Raw genomic sequence first — 19,883 nt, forward strand, 5'->3', positions numbered from 1 at the left:
CTCTCTGGGTAAAGAACCCACCTCTGACATCCCCTCTATACATTCCTCCAACCAGCTTAAAACTATGACCCCTCGTGTTAGTCATTTCTGCCCTGGGAAATAGAATGATAAAGGTGCATAATACCTTGAGAATTCTAAGTTCTGTTTCTAAACTTGTTAATATATTATTTCAATTACTATTCACTTCATAAAGCGGTTTAAAAGCAGTGATGAAGGCTCTGTAGCCTTTGAGAGATTGACCCCCTCAACCAAGAGTCAGGTCAAGTGGCTTGCAAGGCCCCCAGGAATATTAGAACACGATGCATCGATAGAAAAGTTCAAATACTTTTCACCATGTGAACTGAAATGCAGAAAATAGCAACGGCATAGCTTGCATTTGTGTTAAGTCCTCGATCTAGACCATCATCCCGAAGAACTGCATTGAGCTGTAATAAGGAAGAACTTTGATGGAAAGTTCCGGTATAAATTGACTAATATGCTGTGTTGTTGAGTATAGTATTCTCAATATAATCTGTAACGCACGTTGTGTTATGGATGTAATTGGAAATGGAATGTATTTTTTTTTACTGCACCTTTTTGTTTTATTTTTCAGTGTGTCTGAAGTTTGTCATTAGCCTGTCTCTGAACCCCGTCCTGGTTGGGTGTCTCTGTGCCTCTGTTGAAATGAAGCGGTTGCAGAGTGATGAAGCTGACCAGTCTGAGGTCACTGACGAAACGGGTTTGAATCCAGACACCGATGATGTGTTCACCGAGGATGAGGAGCTGGAAAGTTCCTTTCCAGCTGCTGGGTATTCCCAAGAGCTGTCAAAGGGCCCTTCGATATCGCCATCCAACCTTTTAAAAAGGACACAGCAACGTTACCACTTCCGCGAAACTGATTCCTCAAAGGCTAAGGCACCGATGGATTCCTTTTTCCCAAAAGGCTATCAAACATCACCGAAATCGAGTACAGTGTCAGCCCAGGAGAATGTGAAGTGAGTGGGCAGCTCAATATAATGTCATAGAGGCCTAGTGCACAGAAAAAAAGGCCCTTGGGCCCATTGAGACTGTCCCAGTCAAAACCCATCACCTCACTATGCTAATTCGATTTTCCAACACTTGGCCTGTAGCCTTGTATGCATTGGTATCACGAGCGCATCGAAGTAAATTTTCAATGTTATAATGGGCTTTTCCTCTTCCACCCTTACAGGCAATCAGTTCCAGGTTCCCACCACCTTAAGGGTGAAAATGGGCTTCCTCTAAACCTCCTGCCCCTTACCTTAAACCTACACACCCACACCCCCCTCCCCCAGTCATTGATCCCTTCACCAATGGGCAATGTCCTTTTTTGTCCGTCCTGTCTATTCCCTCATAACTTGGGACATCTCAATCATGTCCCCCCTCAGTCTCCTCTGCTCCAAGGAAAACAAGAGTCAAAAGGTGTTGTGCTGGAAAAGCACAGCCGGTCAGGCAGTGTCAGAAGAGCAGGACAGTCGACATTTTCAGCATGAACTCTACATCAGGAAGTTCCTGATGAAGGGCTTATGCCCGAAACGTCGGCTCCTACTCCTCGGTTGCTGCCTGACCTGCTGTGCTTTTTCAGCACCACACTTTTTGACTTATTAATTAAAAGTCATAGCTTAGAGCAACTGAGGAGAGGAAATAAACCAGCTACCTTCAGGTCTGAGATGCTTTTCACCGCAAAACCAAACCAGCTCATTCCCATCAGGGGTCTGATGGTTTCTGACCCAAACATTAAAAGTCCCAAGCTGCTCAGCTACCTGGCAGCCGATCACTTGGTGGTTGGTAAATCTTCGAGGGTCGTGGTGCTGTTGGGGGTCGCAGGGATAGTGAGCGGTAATGCCATGGATAGTGAGCGGTAATGCCAGGGATAGTGAGCAGTAATGCCAGAGATAGTGAGCGGTAATGCCAGGGATAGTGAGCAGTAATGCCAGGGATAGTGAGCAGCAATGCCAGGGATAGTGAGCGGTAATGCCAGGGATAGTGAGCAGCAATGCCAGAGATAGTGAGCGGTAATGCCAGGGATAGTGAGCGGTAATGCCAGAGATAGAGAGCGGTAATGCCAGGGATAGTGAGCGGTAATGCCAGGGATAGTGAGCAGCAATGCCAGGGATAGTGAGCAGCAATGCCAGGGATAGTGAGCGGTAATGCCAGGGATAGTGAGCGGTAATGCCAGGGATAGTGAGCAGTAATGCCAGAGATAGTGAGCAGTAATGCCAGGGATAGTGAGCAGTAATGCCAGGGATAGTGAGCAGCAATGCCAGGGATAGTGAGCGGTAATGCCAGGGATAGTGAGCGGTAATGCCAGAGATAGAGAGCGGTAATGCCAGGGATAGTGAGCGGTAATGCCAGGGATAGTGAGCAGCAATGCCAGGGATAGTGAGCAGCAATGCCAGGGATAGTGAGCGGTAATGCCAGGGATAGTGAGCGGTAATGCCAGGGATAGTGAGCAGTAATGCCAGAGATAGTGAGCAGTAATGCCAGGGATAGTGAGCGGTAATGCTAGGGATAGTGAGCAGCAATGCCAGGGATACAGAGCAGCAATGCCAGGGATAGTGAGCGGTAATGCCAGGGATAGTGAGCGGTAATGCCAGGGATAGTGACCAGTAATGCCAGAGATAGTGAGCAGCAATGCCAGGGATAGTGAGCGGTAATGCCAGGGAGAGAGAGCAGCAATGCCAGGGATAGTGAGCGGTAATGCCAGGGATAGTGAGCAGTAATGCCAGGGATAGTGAGCAATAATGCCAGGGATAGTGAGCAGCAATGCCAGAGATAGTGAGCAGCAATGCCAGGGATAGTGAGCGGTAATGCCAGGGATAGTGAGCGGTAATGCCAGGGATAGTGAGCAGCAATGCCAGGGATAGAGAGCAGCAATGCCAGGGATAGTGAGCGGTAATGCCAGGGATAGTGAGCGGTAATGCCAGGGATAGTGAGCAGTAATGCCAGGGATAGTGACCAGTAATGCCAGAGATAGTGAGCGGTAATGCCAGGGATAGTGAACAGTAATGCCAGAGATAGTGAGCAGCAATGCCAGGGATAGTGAGCAGTAATGCCAGGGATAGTGAGCAGCAATGCCAGAGATAGTGAGCAGTAATGCCAGAGATAGTGAGCAGTAATGCCAGAGATAGTGAGCGGTAATGCCAGAGATAGTGAGCGGTAATGCCAGGGATAGTGAGCAGTAATGCCAGGGATAGTGAGCAGTAATTCCAGAGATAGTGAGCGGTAATGCCAGGGATAGTGAGCGGTAATGCCAGGGATAGTGAGCAGTAATGCCAGGGATAGTGAGCAGCAATGCCAGGGATAGTGAGCGGTAATGCCAGAGATAGTGAGCGGTAATGCCAGAGATAGTGAGCGGTAATGCCAGGGATAGTGAGCAGTAATGCCAGAGATAGTGAGCGGTAATGCCAGGGATAGTGACCAGTAATGCCAGAGATAGTGAGCGGTAATGCCAGGGATAGTGAGCAGTAATGCCAGGGATAGTGAGCAGCAATGCCAGGGATAGTGAGCGGTAATGCCAGAGATAGTGAGCGGTAATGCCAGGGATAGTGAGCGGTAATGCCATGGATAGTGAGCAGTAATGCCAGGGATAGTGAGCAGCAATGCCAGAGATAGTGAGCGGTAATGCCAGGGATAGTGAGCAGTAATGCCAGAGATAATGAGCGGTAATGCCAGGGATAGTGAGCAGTAATGCCAGGGATAGTGAGCAGCAATGCCAGGGATAGTGAGCGGTAATGCCAGGGATAGTGAGCAGTAATTCCAGAGATAGTGAGCAGTAATGCCAGAGATAGTGAGCGGTAATGCCAGGGATAGTGACCAGTAATGCCAGGGATAGTGAGCGGTAATGCCAGGGATAGTGACCAGTAATGCCAGGGATAGTGAGCGGTAATGCCAGGGATAGTGACCAGTAATGCCAGAGATAGTGAGCGGTAATGCCAGGGATAGTGAGCGGTAATGCCAGGGATAGTGACCAGTAATGCCAGAGATAGTGAGCGGTAATGCCAGGGATAGTGAGCAGTAATGCCAGGGATAGTGAGCAGTAATGCCAGGGATAGTGAGCAGCAATGCCAGAGATAGTGAGCAGTAATGCCAGGGATAGTGACCAGTAATGCCAGAGATAGTGAGCGGTAATGCCAGAGATAGTGAGCAGTAATGCCAGGGATAGTGAGCAGTAATGCCAGGGATAGTGAGCAGTAATGCCAGGGATAGTGAGCAGCAATGCCAGAGATAGTGAGCAGTAATGCCAGGGATAGTGACCAGTAATGCCAGGGATAGTGAGCAGCAATGCCAGGGATAGTGAGCAGTAATGCCAGGGATAGTGAGCAGTAATGCCAGGGATAGTGAGCAGCAATGCCAGGGATAGTGAGCGGTAATGCCAGGGATAGTGAGCGGTAATGCCAGGGATAGTGAGCAGTAATGCCAGGGATAGTGAGCGGTAATGCCAGAGATAGTGAGCAGTAATGCCAGGGATAGTGAGCAGTAATGCCAGGGATAGTGAGCGATAATGCCAGGGATAGTGAGCGGTAATGCCAGAGATAGTGAGCGGTAATGCCAGAGATAGTGAGCGGTAATGCCAGGGATAGTGAGCAGCAATGCCAGGGATAGTGAGCGGTAATGCCAGGGATAGTGAGCGGTAATGCCAGGGATAGTGAGCAGTAATGCCAGGGCTAGTGAGCGGTAATGCCAGAGATAGTGAGCAGTAATGCCAGGGATAGTGAGCAGCAATGCCAGGGATAGTGAGCAGTAATGCCAGGGATAGTGAGCGGTAATGCCAGGGATAGTGAGCGGTAATGCCAGAGATAGTGAGCGGTAATGCCAGGGATAGTGAGCAATAATGCCAGGGATAGTGAGCGGTAATGCCAGAGATAGTGAGCAGTAATGCCAGAGATAGTGAGCGGTAATGCCAGGGATAGTGAGTGGTAATGCCAGAGATAGTGAGCAGCAATGCCAGGGATAGTGAGCGGTAATGCCAGGGATAGTGAGCGGTAATGCCAGAGATAGTGAGCAGCAATGCCAGGGATAGTGGGCAGTAATGCCAGGGATAGTGAGCGGTAATGCCAGGGATAGGGAGCAGTAATGCCAGGGATAGTGAGCAGTAATGCCAGGGATAGTGAGCAATAATGCCAGGGATAGTGAGCGGTAATGCCAGGGATAGTGAGCGGTAATGCCAGGGATAGAGAGCAGCAATGCCAGGGATAGTGAGCGGTAATGCCAGGGATAGTGAGCAATAATGCCAGGGATAGTGAGCAGTAATGCCAGAGATAGTGAGCAATAATGCCAGGGATAGTGAGCAGTAATGCCAGAGATAGTGAGCAGCAATGCCAGAGACAGTGAGCAGCAATGCCAGGGATAGTGAGCGGTAATGCCAGGGATAGTGAGCGGTAATGCCAGAGATAGTGAGCGGTAATGCCAGAGATAGTGAGCAGTAATGCCAGGGATAGTGAGCGGTAATGCCAGAGATAGTGAGCAGCAATGCCAGGGATAGTGAACGGTAATGCCAGGGATAGTGAGCAATAATGCCAGGGATAGTGAGCAGCAATGCCAGGGATAGAGAGCAGCAATGCCATTGATAGTGAGCGGTAATGCCAGGGATAGTGAGCGGTAATGCCAGGGATAGTGAGCAGCAATGCCAGGGATAGAGAGCAGCAATGCCAGGGATAGTGAGCGGTAATGCCAGGGATAGTGAGTGGTAATGACAGGGATAGTGAGCAGCAATGCCAGGGATAGAGAGCAGCAATGCCAGGGATAGTGAGCAATAATGCCAGGGATAGTGAGCAGTAATGCCAGGGATAGTGAGCAGCAATGCCAGGGATAGTGAGCAGTAATGCCAGGGAAAGAGAGCAGCAATGCCAGGGATAGTGAGCAGTAATGCCAGGGATAGTAAGCAGTAATGCCAGGGATAGAGAGCAGCAATGCCAGGGATAGTGAGCAGTAATGCCAGAGATAGTGAGCAGTAATGCCAGGGATAGTGAGCGGTAATGCCAGGGATAGTGAGCAGTAATGCCAGGGATAGTGAGCAGTAATGCCAAGGATAGAGAGCAATAATGCCAGGGATAGTGAGCAGTAATGCCAGGGATAGTGAGCAATAATGCCAGGGATAGTGAGCAGTAATGCCAGGGATAGTGAGCGGTAATGCCAGGGATAGTGAGCGGTAATGCCAGGGATAGTGAGCAGTAATGCCAGGGATAGTGAGCGGTAATGCCAGGGATAGTGAGCAGCAATGCCAGGGATAGAGAGCAGCAATGCCAGGGATAGAGAGCAGTAATGCCAGGGATAGAGAGCAGCAATGCCAGGGATAGTGAGCGGTAATGCCAGGGATAGTGAGCGGTAATGCCAGGGATAGTGAGCAGCAATGCCAGGGATAGAGAGCAGCAATGCCAGGGATAGAGAGCGGTAATGCCAGGGATAGTGAGCGGTAATGCCAGGGATAGTGAGCAGCAATGCCAGGGATAGAGAGCAGCAATGCCAGGGATAGAGAGCAGCAATGCCAGGGATAGTGAGCGGTAATGCCAGGGATACAGAGCAGCAATGCCAGGGATCGAGAGCAGCAATGCCAGGGATAGAGAGCAGCAATGCCAGGGATAGTGAGCAATAATGCCAGGGATAGTGAGCAGTAATACCAGGGATAGTGAGCAGTAATGCCAGGGATAGTGAGCAATAATGCCAGGGATAGTGAGCAGTAATACCAGGGATAGTGAGCGGTAATGCCAGGGATAGTGAGCGGTAATGCCAGGGATAGTGAGCAACAATGCCAGGGATAGTGAGCAGTAATGCCAGGGATAGTGAGCGGTAATGCCAGGGATAGTGAGCAGTAATGCCAGGGATAGTGAGCAGTAATGCCAGGGAAAGAGAGCAGCAATTCCAGGGATAGTGAGCAGTAATGCCAGGGATAGTGAACAGTAATGCCAGGGATAGTGAGCAATAATGCCAGGGATAGTGAGCAATAATGCCAGAGATAGTGAGCAGCAATGCCAGGGATAGTGAGCGGTAATGCCAGGGATAGTGAGCAGTAATGCCAGGGATAGTGAGCAGCAATGCCAGGGATAGAGAGCGGTAATGCCAGGGATAGTGAGCAGTAATGCCAGGGATAGTGAGCAGCAATGCCAGGGATAGTGAGCGGTAATGCCAGGGATAGTGAGCAGTAATGCCAGGGATAGTGAGCAGCAATGCCAGGGATAGAGATCAGCAATGCCAGGGATAGAGAGCAGTAATGCCAGGGATAGTGAACAGTAATGCCAGGGATAGTGAGCAATAATGCCAGAGATAGTGAGCGGTAATGCCAGGGATAGTGAGCAATAATGCCAGGGATAGAGAGCAGCAATGCCAGGGATAGTGAGCGGTAATGCCAGGGATAGTGAGCAGCAATGCCAGGGATAGAGAGCAGCAATGCCAGGGATAGAGAGCAGCAATGCCAGGGATAGTGAGCGGTAATGCCAGGGATAGTGAGCAGCAATGCCAGGGATAGAGAGCAGCAATGCCAGGGATAGAGAGCAGCAATGCCAGGGATAGTGAGCAATAATGCCAGGGATAGTGAGCAGTAATACCAGGGATAGTGAGCAGTAATGCCAGGGATAGTGAGCAATAATGCCAGGGATAGTGAGCAGTAATACCAGGGATAGTGAGCGGTAATGCCAGGGATAGTGAGCGGTAATGCCAGGGATAGTGAGCAATAATGCCAGGGATAGTGAGCAGTAATGCCAGGGATAGTGAGCGGTAATGCCAGGGATAGTGAGCGGTAATGCCAGAGATAGTGAGCGGTAATGCCAGGGATAGTGATCAGTAATGCCAGGGATAGTGAGCAATAATGCCAGGGATAGTGAGCAACAATGCCAGGGATAGTGAGCAGTAATGCCAGGGATAGTGAGCAATAATGCCAGGGATAGTGAGCAACAATGCCAGGGATAGTGAGCGGTAATGCCAGGGATAGTGAGCAGTAATGCCAGGGATAGTGAGCATTAATGCCAGGGATAGTGAGCAACAATGCCAGAGATAGTGAGCAATAATGCCAGGGATAGTGAGCAATAATGCCAGGGATAGTGAGCAACAATGCCAGAGATAGTGAGCAGTAATGCCAGGGACAGATTGGTATTTTAATTTGGAGAGGTTGATGAACAAGGAGCCAAAGTTGGTCAGTGAGTATAAGCAATTTATTTTGTCATCTGACTGATTTCTACTGTTGCTTTAAAGAGTTTTTCTTGTACACAGGATGCAGTCCTTAGGTTCAGCCAGAAGCAGTGAGGGAAACCTGGCCTTCAAAGCCTATGAGTGGCAATGGCTGTTTAAGGCGGTGTCTGGAGGCAAGGCCAGTGAGTTAGATGGCTTATTGGAGTATCTGATCAAGAACAATGAACATCTCACTGACTGGAAACTCAGAGGTATGGTTTCTTCGTTCTCCTCCTGATGTCTCCCTCATGGGTATCAGCTATCTGTCCAGAACCTCATCCGTGTAAACACGGACTAAAGAAGGCTTGAAGGGCTTCTCTATAGTGCCTTTCAAACCTCAGGATGTCCCATATATTTCAGTCAAGGAAGTACATTTTGAACTAGTCCCTGTTGTAATTTCAGAACTGCAGCTGCCATCTGTGCGCAAGATCCCATAACCTGCAATCTGATAACATCTGGGTAATTTATTCCTTATGGATGTTAGTTGTGGGATTAAATATTGGTTTCAGGACATTGCAGAGGTCCTCCTCCCCTTCTTTGAAACAGTGGGCAAAGGATCTTTTATAAGCCCCTGTGTTGAGGGCTCAAATTAACATCTCATCAAAAAGTGACACCTCCAACAGTGCAGCACCCCCTCGATGTTGCACTAAGAGTTTTTTTTATTTCAAAAATATACTTTGTTCACAAAAAGAATCTTCCTATATATGCATTGTCATAGATGCAGTTCATTTCTATATTGTAGCATGTCAAGGGGACAAACAAACATTTGATTTTGACTCTATCCAAAAGACCAGAGACCTCTCTTACACATACAATACTATATTTACACCGATGTGAGGCACCACACTGAATCAGAGCTCTAAGAGCCACCAGTGGGGCTTGGAGAAAAGATCAGGACTCTGCGCTGAGCCAGTTTCCATCCTCCTCTTAGTCAGTGTGGACAAACCTTTCAGAATAACTCACTGGCAGGGAATGGGAGGTAATTATTCCTGTCCTTTCCACACATCTCAAGATCATATTTAACCTTCACCCTCTCAAATTGCCATCCTCAGTTTGGCTTCAGCATTCAGGTATTATTGGCAGGAGTTTCTGGGAGTAATTCAGGAGACACAGGAGAGAGGCATCCTGAGGAAAAAGAAGCATGGTACAAGGAGGATGAGGCAATAGTGGCTGACTGGGGAAGCCAGGGATAGTGTAAAAGCAAAAGAGAAAGCAGATAATGTCGCGAAGGGCAGTGGGAAACCAGAGGATTGAGAAGCTTACAAAGACCAACAAAGGGCAACAAAAGAGGAAGTAAGGAGGGAGAAGGTTAAATATGTGGGTGAGCTCACCAGTAATATAAAGGAAGAGTTTCTTTAGATATATGAAGTGCACAAGAGAGGCAAAAGTGGATATTGGGCCACTGGAAAATGGTGCCACAAAATATTAGTGGGGAACAAGGAAATGGCTGAGGAACTTAATAATAAAACTTAATAATATCCAAAATGTTCAATACAGTGAGGGGGCAGAGCTGAATATGGCGGCCATCACCAAAGAGAAGGTGCTAGAAAAACTGAAAGTGGATAAATGACCTGGACCAGATGGACTACACCCCAGAGTTCTAAGGGGGATAGCTGAAGAGATAGTCGAGGCGTTAGTGGTGATATTTCAGGAATTGCTAGAATCAGGGAGGGTCCCAGAAGACTGGAATCTTGTTAATGTGACACCCTTGTTTAAAAAGGGAGTAAAGCAGAAGACAGAAAATTACAGACCGATTAACCTAATCTCAGTCATGGTAAGATCCTGGAATCCATTGTGAAGGATGAGATTTCTGAATACGTGGAAGTTTATGGTAAAATAGGGCAAAGTCAGCATGGTTTCATCAAGGGGAGGTCATGCCTGACAAATCTGCTAGAATTCTTTGAGGAAGTAACAAGCAGGTTAGATGAAATGAGAGCAAATGACGTTACCTGCCTGGACTTCAAGAAGGCCCTTGACAAGGTGCCGCAGAGGAGGCTGCTGAGTAAGATAAGGGCCCATGGTGTCAGAGGCAAGGTGCTAACATGGGTAGAAGCTTGGCTGTCTGGCAGAAAGCAGAGTGGGGATAAAAGGGTCCTTCTCAGGATGGCAGCTGGTGACAAGTGGTGTTCCACAAGGCTCAGTTTCCAGATCACAACTTTTCACTTTATACATTAACTATCTAGATGAAGGAATTGAGAGTATTCTGGCTAAGTTTGCAGATGATACAAAGATAGGTAAAGGAATAGATAGCATTGAGGAGGCGGGGAGGCTGCAGAAAGATTTGGACAGGTTAGGAGAGTGGGCAAATAAGGGCAGAGTACAACATGGGAAAGTATAAGGTAACGCACTTTGGTTGGAAGGTTGGAGGCATGGAGTATTTTCTGAATGGGGATAAAATTCACAAGTCTGAAGTGCAAAAAGACTTGGGAGTTGTAGTCCAGGATTCTCTCAAGGTAAACTTGCAGGTTGAGTCAGTAGTTAGGAAGGCAAAGGCAATGATGGCATTTATTTTGAGAGGACTTGAATATAAAAGCAGGGGTGTACTTCCGAGTCTCTAAGGCTCTGGTCAGACCGTATTTGGAGTATTGTGCAGTTTTGGGCCCCATATCTCAGGAAGGATGTATTGGCCTTGGAGTGTGTTCAGTGGAGGCTCATTAGAATGGTTCCAGGAATGAAAAGCTTAACATATCAGGAACATCTTAGGACTCTGGGCTTATATTTGATGGAATTTAGAAGGATTTAGAATACTGAATGGCCTGGACAGAGTGGATGTTGGGAAGATGTTTCCATCGGTAGGAGAGACTAGGACCCAAGGGCACAGCCTTAGAGTAAAGGGAAGGCATTCTACAACGGAGATAAAGAGAGTGGTGAATCTATGGAACTCATTGCCACAGAAGGCTGAGGAAGCCGGACCATGGAGTATATTTAAGACTGAGGTAGATAGGTTCTTGATTATCAAGGGGATCAGGGGTTACAGACAGAAAGCGGGAGAATGGGGTTGAGAAACCTATCAGCCATGATTGAATAGCAGAGCAGACTCGATGGGCTGAACGGCTTAATTTCTGCTCCTCTGTTTTATAATCTTATGGTCTGTGATTATGTGATTGAGAAAATTTGTACTAAAAGTGAAACTTTAACACTGCAAAGCTAAGAAATGAGAAGATGTGTAAAGGTCCATACATACTACTGTTTCAAACAGAAAATACTAACGAGTCGATATGTTTCAATCCAGTTGTTGTGGATGCGAGAGTCAGAAAAGAGGTACATCATGGCAGGTAAATAGTGCTGTCCCCTGGGAATGTATTAGCCCTTAACATTTCAACATCCCCCATAACAGCTGTGGCTCAGTGGGAAGTTCTCGTGTCTCTGAGTCAGATATTTGTGGGTTCGAGCCTCACTGCTGGGAGAGTGGTGAGTTGTGAAAGAGGAATCAATATCAGCTGGCTGTTCCCATAGGTCAGCAGGGGAAGGCGCTGAGGAAGGGAACTGTCGGACATGCCATGGCAACACACAGTAGAGTGTAGGGAGGAGCTGAAGCAATGTCTCCACACTCAGGGGGACTGGCACTGTACCCTTCTGGCAGTTCATTCCATGTATGCACAACCCTCTGTGTGAAAAAGTTACCCCTCAAGTCCCTTTTAAATCTTTCCCCTCTCACCTTAAACCTATACCCTCTAGTCTTGATGGCCTGGATTCTGCAAAGCCAATCCTGAGTCTGAGTCCCTTTCAAAATTACATGGAACTTCCAGGACAGGAACAGCCAACTGGTTCCTGATCCACATTAACCTTCTGCCCGGTCAATTGACTGAACCTCACCAATATATACCACCTGGGAGGGGAACAAATGTTTACCAGACTGACTCCTGGGGTGTCAGGACTGACCATGTGAGCAGAAATTGAAATGGTTAGCACTATCTTCACTGGAATTTGAAAGAATGAGGGCAGAACTTAGAGAAACCTGTGCAATTGGAACAGGATTAGGCAAAATACATGCAGGAAGGGTGTCTCTGATATCCAGAACCAAGGATCCCAGTTTAAGGATGTGAGGGTAAACCATTCAGGATCGAGATGAGGAGAAATGTCTTCATCCAGAGAGTGGGGAGCCTGTGGAATTCTCTCCCACAAAATGTGGTTGAGGGCAAAACATTGAATGTCTTCAATAAGGAGTTAAGATATAATTCTTCCAGCTAAAGGAATCAAAGGGTACGGGGAAAATTTGGGAACAAGGACGATCAGCCATGATTATATTGAATGGCAGAACAGACTCTCTTCTATTCCTTTCTGTCTCATGTGTTTATCCAGCTTCCTCTATTTGCCTCAGCTACTCTGTGTGGTATTGTTACTGTCCGAGCAAAGTCTTTTCGAGTTTAGGAGCAATCTTTCATCTCCTTCTTGGCCCACCCACCCCAACCAGACACTAAGAGAATTCAATGTCTTTTTGATTAAAACCCCTTTCATCATTGTGCTGAAAACCCCAACATGAAGGGGGAAGCTTCCAATTCAGAGAAGGAGACATCTCTGTGACACTTGGTCAAACCCTCCATTTCAGCCCAGCTTCGCAGCCCTCCCACCTCCCATGCTGATTCTGGACACCTCAATGGAATCTCTAATCAACATTTTCCAAAGGGCAACAGCCTCAGCTTCTCCAATCTGTCCACGTCACTGATGCACAATCGTTTCTGCACTCTCCCTAATGCCTTTGCGTCCTTCCTGAAGCGTAGTGTCCATATTCCAATTGGGGAGCTGAATCAGAGCTTTGAAATGTTTAACATAGTTCCCTTGTAACTGCACTCTATGCCCCATGTGTAAAGCCCAGGATTTCAGTTGCTTTATTGACCACTTTCCAAACCTACCCTGCAAATTCCAATGATTCATGCACGTATGCCTTCAGATAGCTTTTTCCATGGCACCATAGGCTTCAGGAGCAGGAGTAGACCCTTCCAGTTACTCTGACAGTCAATAAGATCAAGCTGAACTAACTGTCGCCTCAATCACCAGCTCCCCCAACCCCCGCCCACTCAACTCCCCCCACCTTCCCCCTTAACCCTGGACTCCCTTGTCTGTCTCACGTGTTCTTTGATGGGGAAGCAACCTCAAGCTGTTGACCGGTGTCCCCCTGTTCCAATTTTAAATCAGGAAAGGATGAGTTCCAGCATGGAATCTAAATAGAAAGGTTTGATGGGCTGAATGACCTTTTTTTCTCTGCCAGACCATGTTACAATCTGCTGTCTTATCTGTTGCAGACCCAGAGACAGGGAAAACTGCTTTGCTGAAGGCACTGTTAAACCTGAACAACCACAGGAATGACACGATCCCAGTGCTGCTGGAAATCGCAGAGAAAACTGACAACCTGACCCAGTTTGTCAATGCGGCCTACAGTGACAGCTACTACAAGGGTATAAAGTCCTCACGGTGATAAGTAATGTCTCCAGAAAACAGATGTATCTTCCCAGCGAACTGGACAGGCTGGAGCTGGAGTAAAGAGAAGCCTGAAGGCTGCCCTGATGGAAATGACCTTCAAAACCTTTGAACAGACCCTGGGATTCCCTGGTGGGGTGGGGGAAATGGTTGATGTTATTACACACATCGATTCCAGGGGGGGGTCGGGTGTTATTTCATGCAACAATTCACGGGGAGAGAGTGTCAGTGTTAATTTTTAAAAGGAATCCATGTTGAGGAACAGGCAGAAATACTCACGGGGATTTCTGGAGAAGGACTTGGAGTTAATATTTACAGGGATTTCGGGATAATGGCTGGAGTTGGTGTTAATATTTACAGGGATTGTGGGATAGTGACTAGAGTTGGTGTTAATATTTACAGGGATTTCGGGATAATGGCTGGAGTTGGTGTTAATATTTACAGGGATTGTGGGATAGTGACTAGAGTTGGTGTTAATATTTACAGGGATTTCGGGATAATGGCTGGAGGTGGGGTTAGTATTTACAGGGATTGTGGGATAGTGACTAGAGTTCGTGTTAATATTTATAGGGATTTCGGGATAGTGGCTGGAGGTGGGGTTAGTATTTACAGGGAATCAGTGGAGATCCTGGTGGGGTTTTGATATTCCCTGGAGCCAGTGCCTTCAGGGAACGTCAATTTTCCCCTCCACAAACACTGACAAGTTTAGAGCAACTCTTTCACTATCTTTGTGCTGCTCCTTGTCAGCAAGTGATGAACATCACTGTTCGAAATGGGTTTGCTAATGAGAATATTTTCTAATCAACCTGTTCAGAAATGTTATTATAGAGCTCTGGAGCAGGTAGGACTTCAACCGGAGTCTCTTGGCTCAGAGATAGGAACAGTACCACTTCACCACAAGTGCACAAAGATAACCAGAACAGCTCCAGAGTTGATAGTGAGCAAGTGATGATCCTTGCATATCTGTTTAAGAGTTTGTTTATTTAATTTTAAAAAAATAAGCTGGAATCTTTTAGTTCTCCTTTCCTGGTCTTTGGGCACTGTCAGTGCTTGGAGAGGGAGCATGCATTATCCATTGGTAAACCCGGAGCCTTCCAGGATAGGTGGGGTACCTCATGGGCTGGTCTTCATTACCTCCCCCTCTTGCTTTCCACTCTCTGGTATTTAGGTTTGTCGTTTTTAGTAATGATCATAGTGTCCCCAGTGGGCAATATTAGTTATGTGATTTTGGGTGACTCGGTGATTCAATTTTTTTTAAAATGAGCTGCATTCTTCCCCAGTTGGGGGTTTAGCTTCTAGACAAGAGATAAAGGTGGAGATCAGTGTTTGTTGTAAACTACACATTTATAATGAAGCCCTTGTAACCCTGGTGGAAAAGACAGTAAAACTGGTAAATGAGACGCACTGGTCCAACTCATCTCCTTACTGCAAAGTGGATGACCATGTGACCAATACGTCCATTTCCGAGTAATCTTGCCTTTTTACTGCCTGTTCCTCCTCCTTTTGCTGCCAAATTCAACATCTTACTATCAGTCTATTCAGTGAATAATTTGTCCTGAATCCTACCCCAGGTCAGACAGCGCTGCACATTGCCATTGAACGCCGGTGTATGCACTTTGTGGCTCTCCTGGTCCGTAATGGTGCTGATGTCCACGCCAAGGCCAACGGTATCTTCTTCAAGCAAAAAGAAGGCCAAACTGGCTTTTACTTTGGTAAGAAAGACAGAGTGAGCAATTGGGAATGTGAAGCAAAACAAAAACCAATCAAACTGTAACGGGGGAAAAATCCACACAGGCAGGCACATGATGACTGGCAAGGAGTTTCATAAAACTGCTTAACCAGAGGGGGCCAAATCTCCCAGGGACAGAACAGAAGGAATAGAAGCAGGAGTAGGCCATTTGGCCCATCAGGTCCATCCCAACATTCAATAAGATCAAGACCAAATTATCCAGGCCTTAACTTCTCTTCCATCCCAGCTCCTCATGGTCCTCAATCCCTGATAATGGCAGAGATCTACCCCCCTCTTTAAATACTCTCCATCATCTAACCTTCACAACTCTCTGGGATAGAGAATTCCAGGCATTCACTATCCTCTGGGAGAAGAAATTCCTTCACATCTCAAAATGTATCTCTTGATGGAGGCTTGCTGTTTTGGGGAACTAAGCTGAGATGAAGTCAGGAGCTGAAGTCATACAGTGAAAGTGTTCCCTCAACAATCAAAGTCAGACTGGATCATTGCATTTGAAGGAGAACAATTGTAGGGTGAAATAACTGCACAGAGGCCAGTTACCCTTTATTTACATGTGCACCATACATGGACTCACAGCCAGTCCCGAGAGTGAGGAGACTCTCAAAGACTCCTGTTTATATCTGTCAGCCAGGACTCCCTGATTGACCCAGGTTAACAGACCCCATCAGGGATCTGATACACCATGAGATCCAATCTCCGACCAACCTCATTCCAATCATGACACAGGGATATTGGGAACAGCTGGGGAATGGAACAAACTGGATCAGTCTAAGGGCCAGTGCAGACTCAATGGGCTGAACGCCTTCATTGGATCACTCTAAGGGCCAGTGCAGACTCAATGGGCTGAACGCCTTCATTTTGTGCTGCAATATTCAGAGATTAAAAGGTAGAAGATCGATATTGTCCACTTTGAACCAAAGATCAGAACATCGTGAACACTTTCAAAAGCTGATGGAGAATCAGTTAGCAGATGAGAAGTCAGAGTAGGGATAATGGACATGTACTTATTTGAATGTGACTAGTGGCAGATAGTTTTAATCATCCTGTTCAGGGGAGCTGTGACCCTCCTCTGGAGCAAGTGGGGACTTGAACTCTGCCCTCCTGGTCCAGAGATAGGGACCCCATCACATCACCACAAATGTTCCTGACTATTAGGAGATAGATGGAGTTAAGCTACAGATCAGCTGCGTTCTAGTTAAACTAGCTTCCAGGGCTGAATCTTATACGTTCCTATCAGTGTTTTCATGGGAACATTCTCTGTCCCAGTCTCTGTCTCTTTGTCGCTGTATCCCTCCCTCCCCCCTTTTGACTTGAGTATTACCTGAAAAGAGCATTCATGGCACAAAAAGAGGCCCTTCAGCATATTGTGTCTATGCTGGTCATCTAACATCCATCTATTGTAAACCCAATTCCCACCATGTGGTGTGTAACCATGTATGCTGTAGTGTTTCAAGTGCTCTAATAAAGTGGTCTTATTCTAATGACAGCTTGACCTGCCCATTTTCCTCTCTATGGAAAGTTGACTTTGAACAAAGCTCAGTTCCCATCCTGACCTGCACTAAGTCCCCTTGGTTTTTCTGAAACTCTTGCATTCTCTCATCAGAATCAGTTAGCAGTAATGCCTCAGGTTTAGAATTCTCATACTTGTTTTCAAATCCTTCCACAGTTTGGCCATTCCCAATGTCTGTAACCTTCTCCAGACCCAATGTCTGTAACCTTCTCCAGACCCAATGTCTGTACCCTTCTCCAGACCCAATGTCTGTAACCTTCTCCAGTCTCAATGTCTGTAACCTTTTCCAGACCCAATGTTTGTAACCTTCTCCAGACCCAACGTCTGTAACCTTCTCCAAACCCAATGTCTGTAACCTTCTCCAGTCCCAATGTCTGTAACTTCTCCAGTCCCAATGTCTGTAACCTTCTCCAGACCCAATGTCTGTAACCTTCTCCACTCCCAATGTCTGTAACCTTCTCCAGTCCCAATGTCTGTAACCTTCTCCAGTCCCAACGTCTGTAACCTTCTCCAGACACAATGTCTGTAACCTTTTCCAGACCCAATGTCTGTAACCTTCTCCACACCCAATGTCTGTAACCTTCTCCAGACCCAATGTCTGTAACCTTCTCCACACCCAATGTCTGTCACCTTCTCCAGACACAACGTCTGTAACCTTCTCCAGACCCAATATCTGTAATCTTCTTCAGTCCCAATGTCTGTACCCTTCTCCAGACCCAATGTCTGTAACCTTCTCCACACCCAATGTCTGTACCCTTCTCCACACCCAATGTCTGTACCCTTCTCCAGTCCCAATGTCTGTAACCTTCTCCAATGCCTTCAGCTGTCTGGGCCATAAGCTCTGGAATTCCCACCCTAGATTTCTCTCTCCCTTCCTTCACCAGGCTCCTTGTCTGCCCTAATATCTCCTCAAGTGCCTTTGTCTCTGATTGTAGTCCCGTGAAGGGTCTTGGAGCGGTTTACCACATAGAGAATGCCAGACAAATGTACATTGTAGTTGCTGAGACTTGATCTCTTCTGTTGACAGGGGAGCTGCCTCTCTCACTGGCCGCCTGTACAAACCAGCTGGACGTGGTGACCTACCTGTTGGAAAACCCGTACAGTCCAGCAGACATCTCAGCCACCGACTCCATGGGGAACAACGTGCTCCACGCATTGGTGTCCATCTCCGACAACACCAAGGAGAACACCAAATTTATCATCCACATGTATGATTACCTGCTGAGGATGGGGGTGAAGATCAACCCAGAGCTGAACCTGGAAAGCATGAAGAACAAGAAAGGTCTAACCCCCTTGAAACTGGCTGCAAAGGCGGGCAAACTCGAGGTGAGGGAGCGCTGACTGCTCCAAGTCAGGAAGGATGGGGGCGCAATGAGGCTGGGGAAATAGTTCCTATCATTTAACGCAATGAAGTGACTTCTTGTTGCATGACATAGTGAGCAGCTTCTCCCAGTAACGGCCCCCCCTCAGCGCTGTGTCAGTCATGGACAGTGAGGGCTGCCCACAACTTCCAGGTGTTCAGTTCGGGGGAGGAGGGTGCAATGGCCCTGTCTCTGGGCCCGAGGTTTCAGCTTCCAGTCCTGCTCCACGACCTGATGCCAAGGAAGGGGCCTTCATAATGAGGCCAAACAGGTTGGGCATCAATTTTCAAATCCTTTGGAAGGCAGGAACACTGGGAGAGATTCCCAGATAGCTATTCGATAGGAATGGAGCAGGGTTTCTGCTGTCCCTGACCAGTGTGGACACAGCCTTCAGGGTCGGGTGGTTCAGTTGGCTGGACATCGGGGATGGATCAGAATGTGCCAGCAGCAAGGGGTGTGATCCTTTTCCTGCTGCACTCCCTCCTTCGCCACCCAGCGGAAGTGTGGGGTGGGCCTGCCTTCGGCCAGAGAACTGAAAGGCTAGGCCACCGAGAGGGAGTTTACAGGAAACCTGTGACAGAGAGATAAAGAAATAAAAGAGCCCCTTTAGCACTGAACCTCTGACAGTGTGGCACTCCCTCAGCACTGACCCTCCGACAGTGCGACACTCCCTCAGTACTGAACCTCCGACAGTGTGGCACACCCTCAGTACTGACCCTCTGACAGGGCGGCACTCCCTCAGCACTGACCCTCCGACAGTGCGACACTCCCTCAGTACTGACCCTCTGACAGTGCGACACTCTCTCAGCACTGACCCTCTGACAGTGCAGTGCTCCCTCATCACTGACCCTCCGACAGTGCGACACTTCCTCAGCACTGACCCTCCGACAGTGCGACACTCCCTCAGCACTGATCCTCTGACAGTGTGGCACTCCCTCAGCACTGACCCTCCAACAATGTGGCTCTCCCTCAGCACTGACCCTCCGACAGTGCGGCGCTCCCTCAGCACTGACCCTCTGACAGTGTGGCACTCCCTCAGCACTGACCCTCCAACAGTGTGGCTCTCCCTCAGTACTGACCCTCTGACAGTGCGGCACTCTCTCAACACTGACCCTCTGACAGTGCAGTGCTCCCTCATCACTGACCCTCCGACAGTGCGACACTTCCTCAGCACTGACCCTCCGACAGTGCGACACTCCCTCAGCACAGACCCTCTGACAGCGTGGCACTCCCACAGCACTGACCTACCGACAGTGTGGCAGTCCCTAATCACTGATCCTATGACAGTGCAACACTCCCTCAGCAATGACCCTCTGACAGTGCGGCACTCCCTCAGCACTGACCCTCCGACAGTGCGGCACACCCTCAGCACTGACCCTCTGACAGTGTGGAACTCCCTCAGCACTGACCCTCCAACAGTGCGGCACTCCCTCAGCACTGACCCTCCAACAGTGCGGCACTCCCTCAGCACTGACCCTCTGACAGTGCGGCGCTCCCTCAGCACTGACCCTCTGACAGTGCGGCACTCCCTCAGCACTGACCCTCCGACAGCACGGCACTCCCTCAGCACTGACCCTCTGACAGTGCGGCACTTACTCAGCACTGACCCTCTGACAGTGTGGCACTCTCTCAGCACTGACCCTCCAACATGCAGCGCTCCCTCAGCACTGACCCTCCGACAGTG

At 48.1% G+C, this 19,883-nt stretch overlaps 1 protein-coding gene across 1 annotated transcript in view; it reads left to right on the top strand.

The window, feature by feature from the left end:
- The first annotated feature begins 663 nt into the window (after nt 1-663).
- LOC140491251 (transient receptor potential cation channel subfamily V member 1-like) overlaps nt 664-19,883 on the top strand; it is a 44,697-nt gene continuing 25,477 nt past the window's right edge. Inside the window, exons 1-5 of the mRNA XM_072589215.1 lie at nt 664-974; nt 8,203-8,372; nt 13,404-13,556; nt 15,150-15,290; nt 17,866-18,164. Of these exons, the coding sequence (XP_072445316.1) occupies nt 664-974; nt 8,203-8,372; nt 13,404-13,556; nt 15,150-15,290; nt 17,866-18,164 (1,074 nt within the window). The remainder of the gene's footprint in view (nt 975-8,202; nt 8,373-13,403; nt 13,557-15,149; nt 15,291-17,865; nt 18,165-19,883) is intronic.

This window comes from Chiloscyllium punctatum, chromosome 19 (genome assembly GCF_047496795.1).
Source record: "Chiloscyllium punctatum isolate Juve2018m chromosome 19, sChiPun1.3, whole genome shotgun sequence".
In the NCBI taxonomy this organism is placed as follows: domain Eukaryota; kingdom Metazoa; phylum Chordata; class Chondrichthyes; order Orectolobiformes; family Hemiscylliidae; genus Chiloscyllium; species Chiloscyllium punctatum.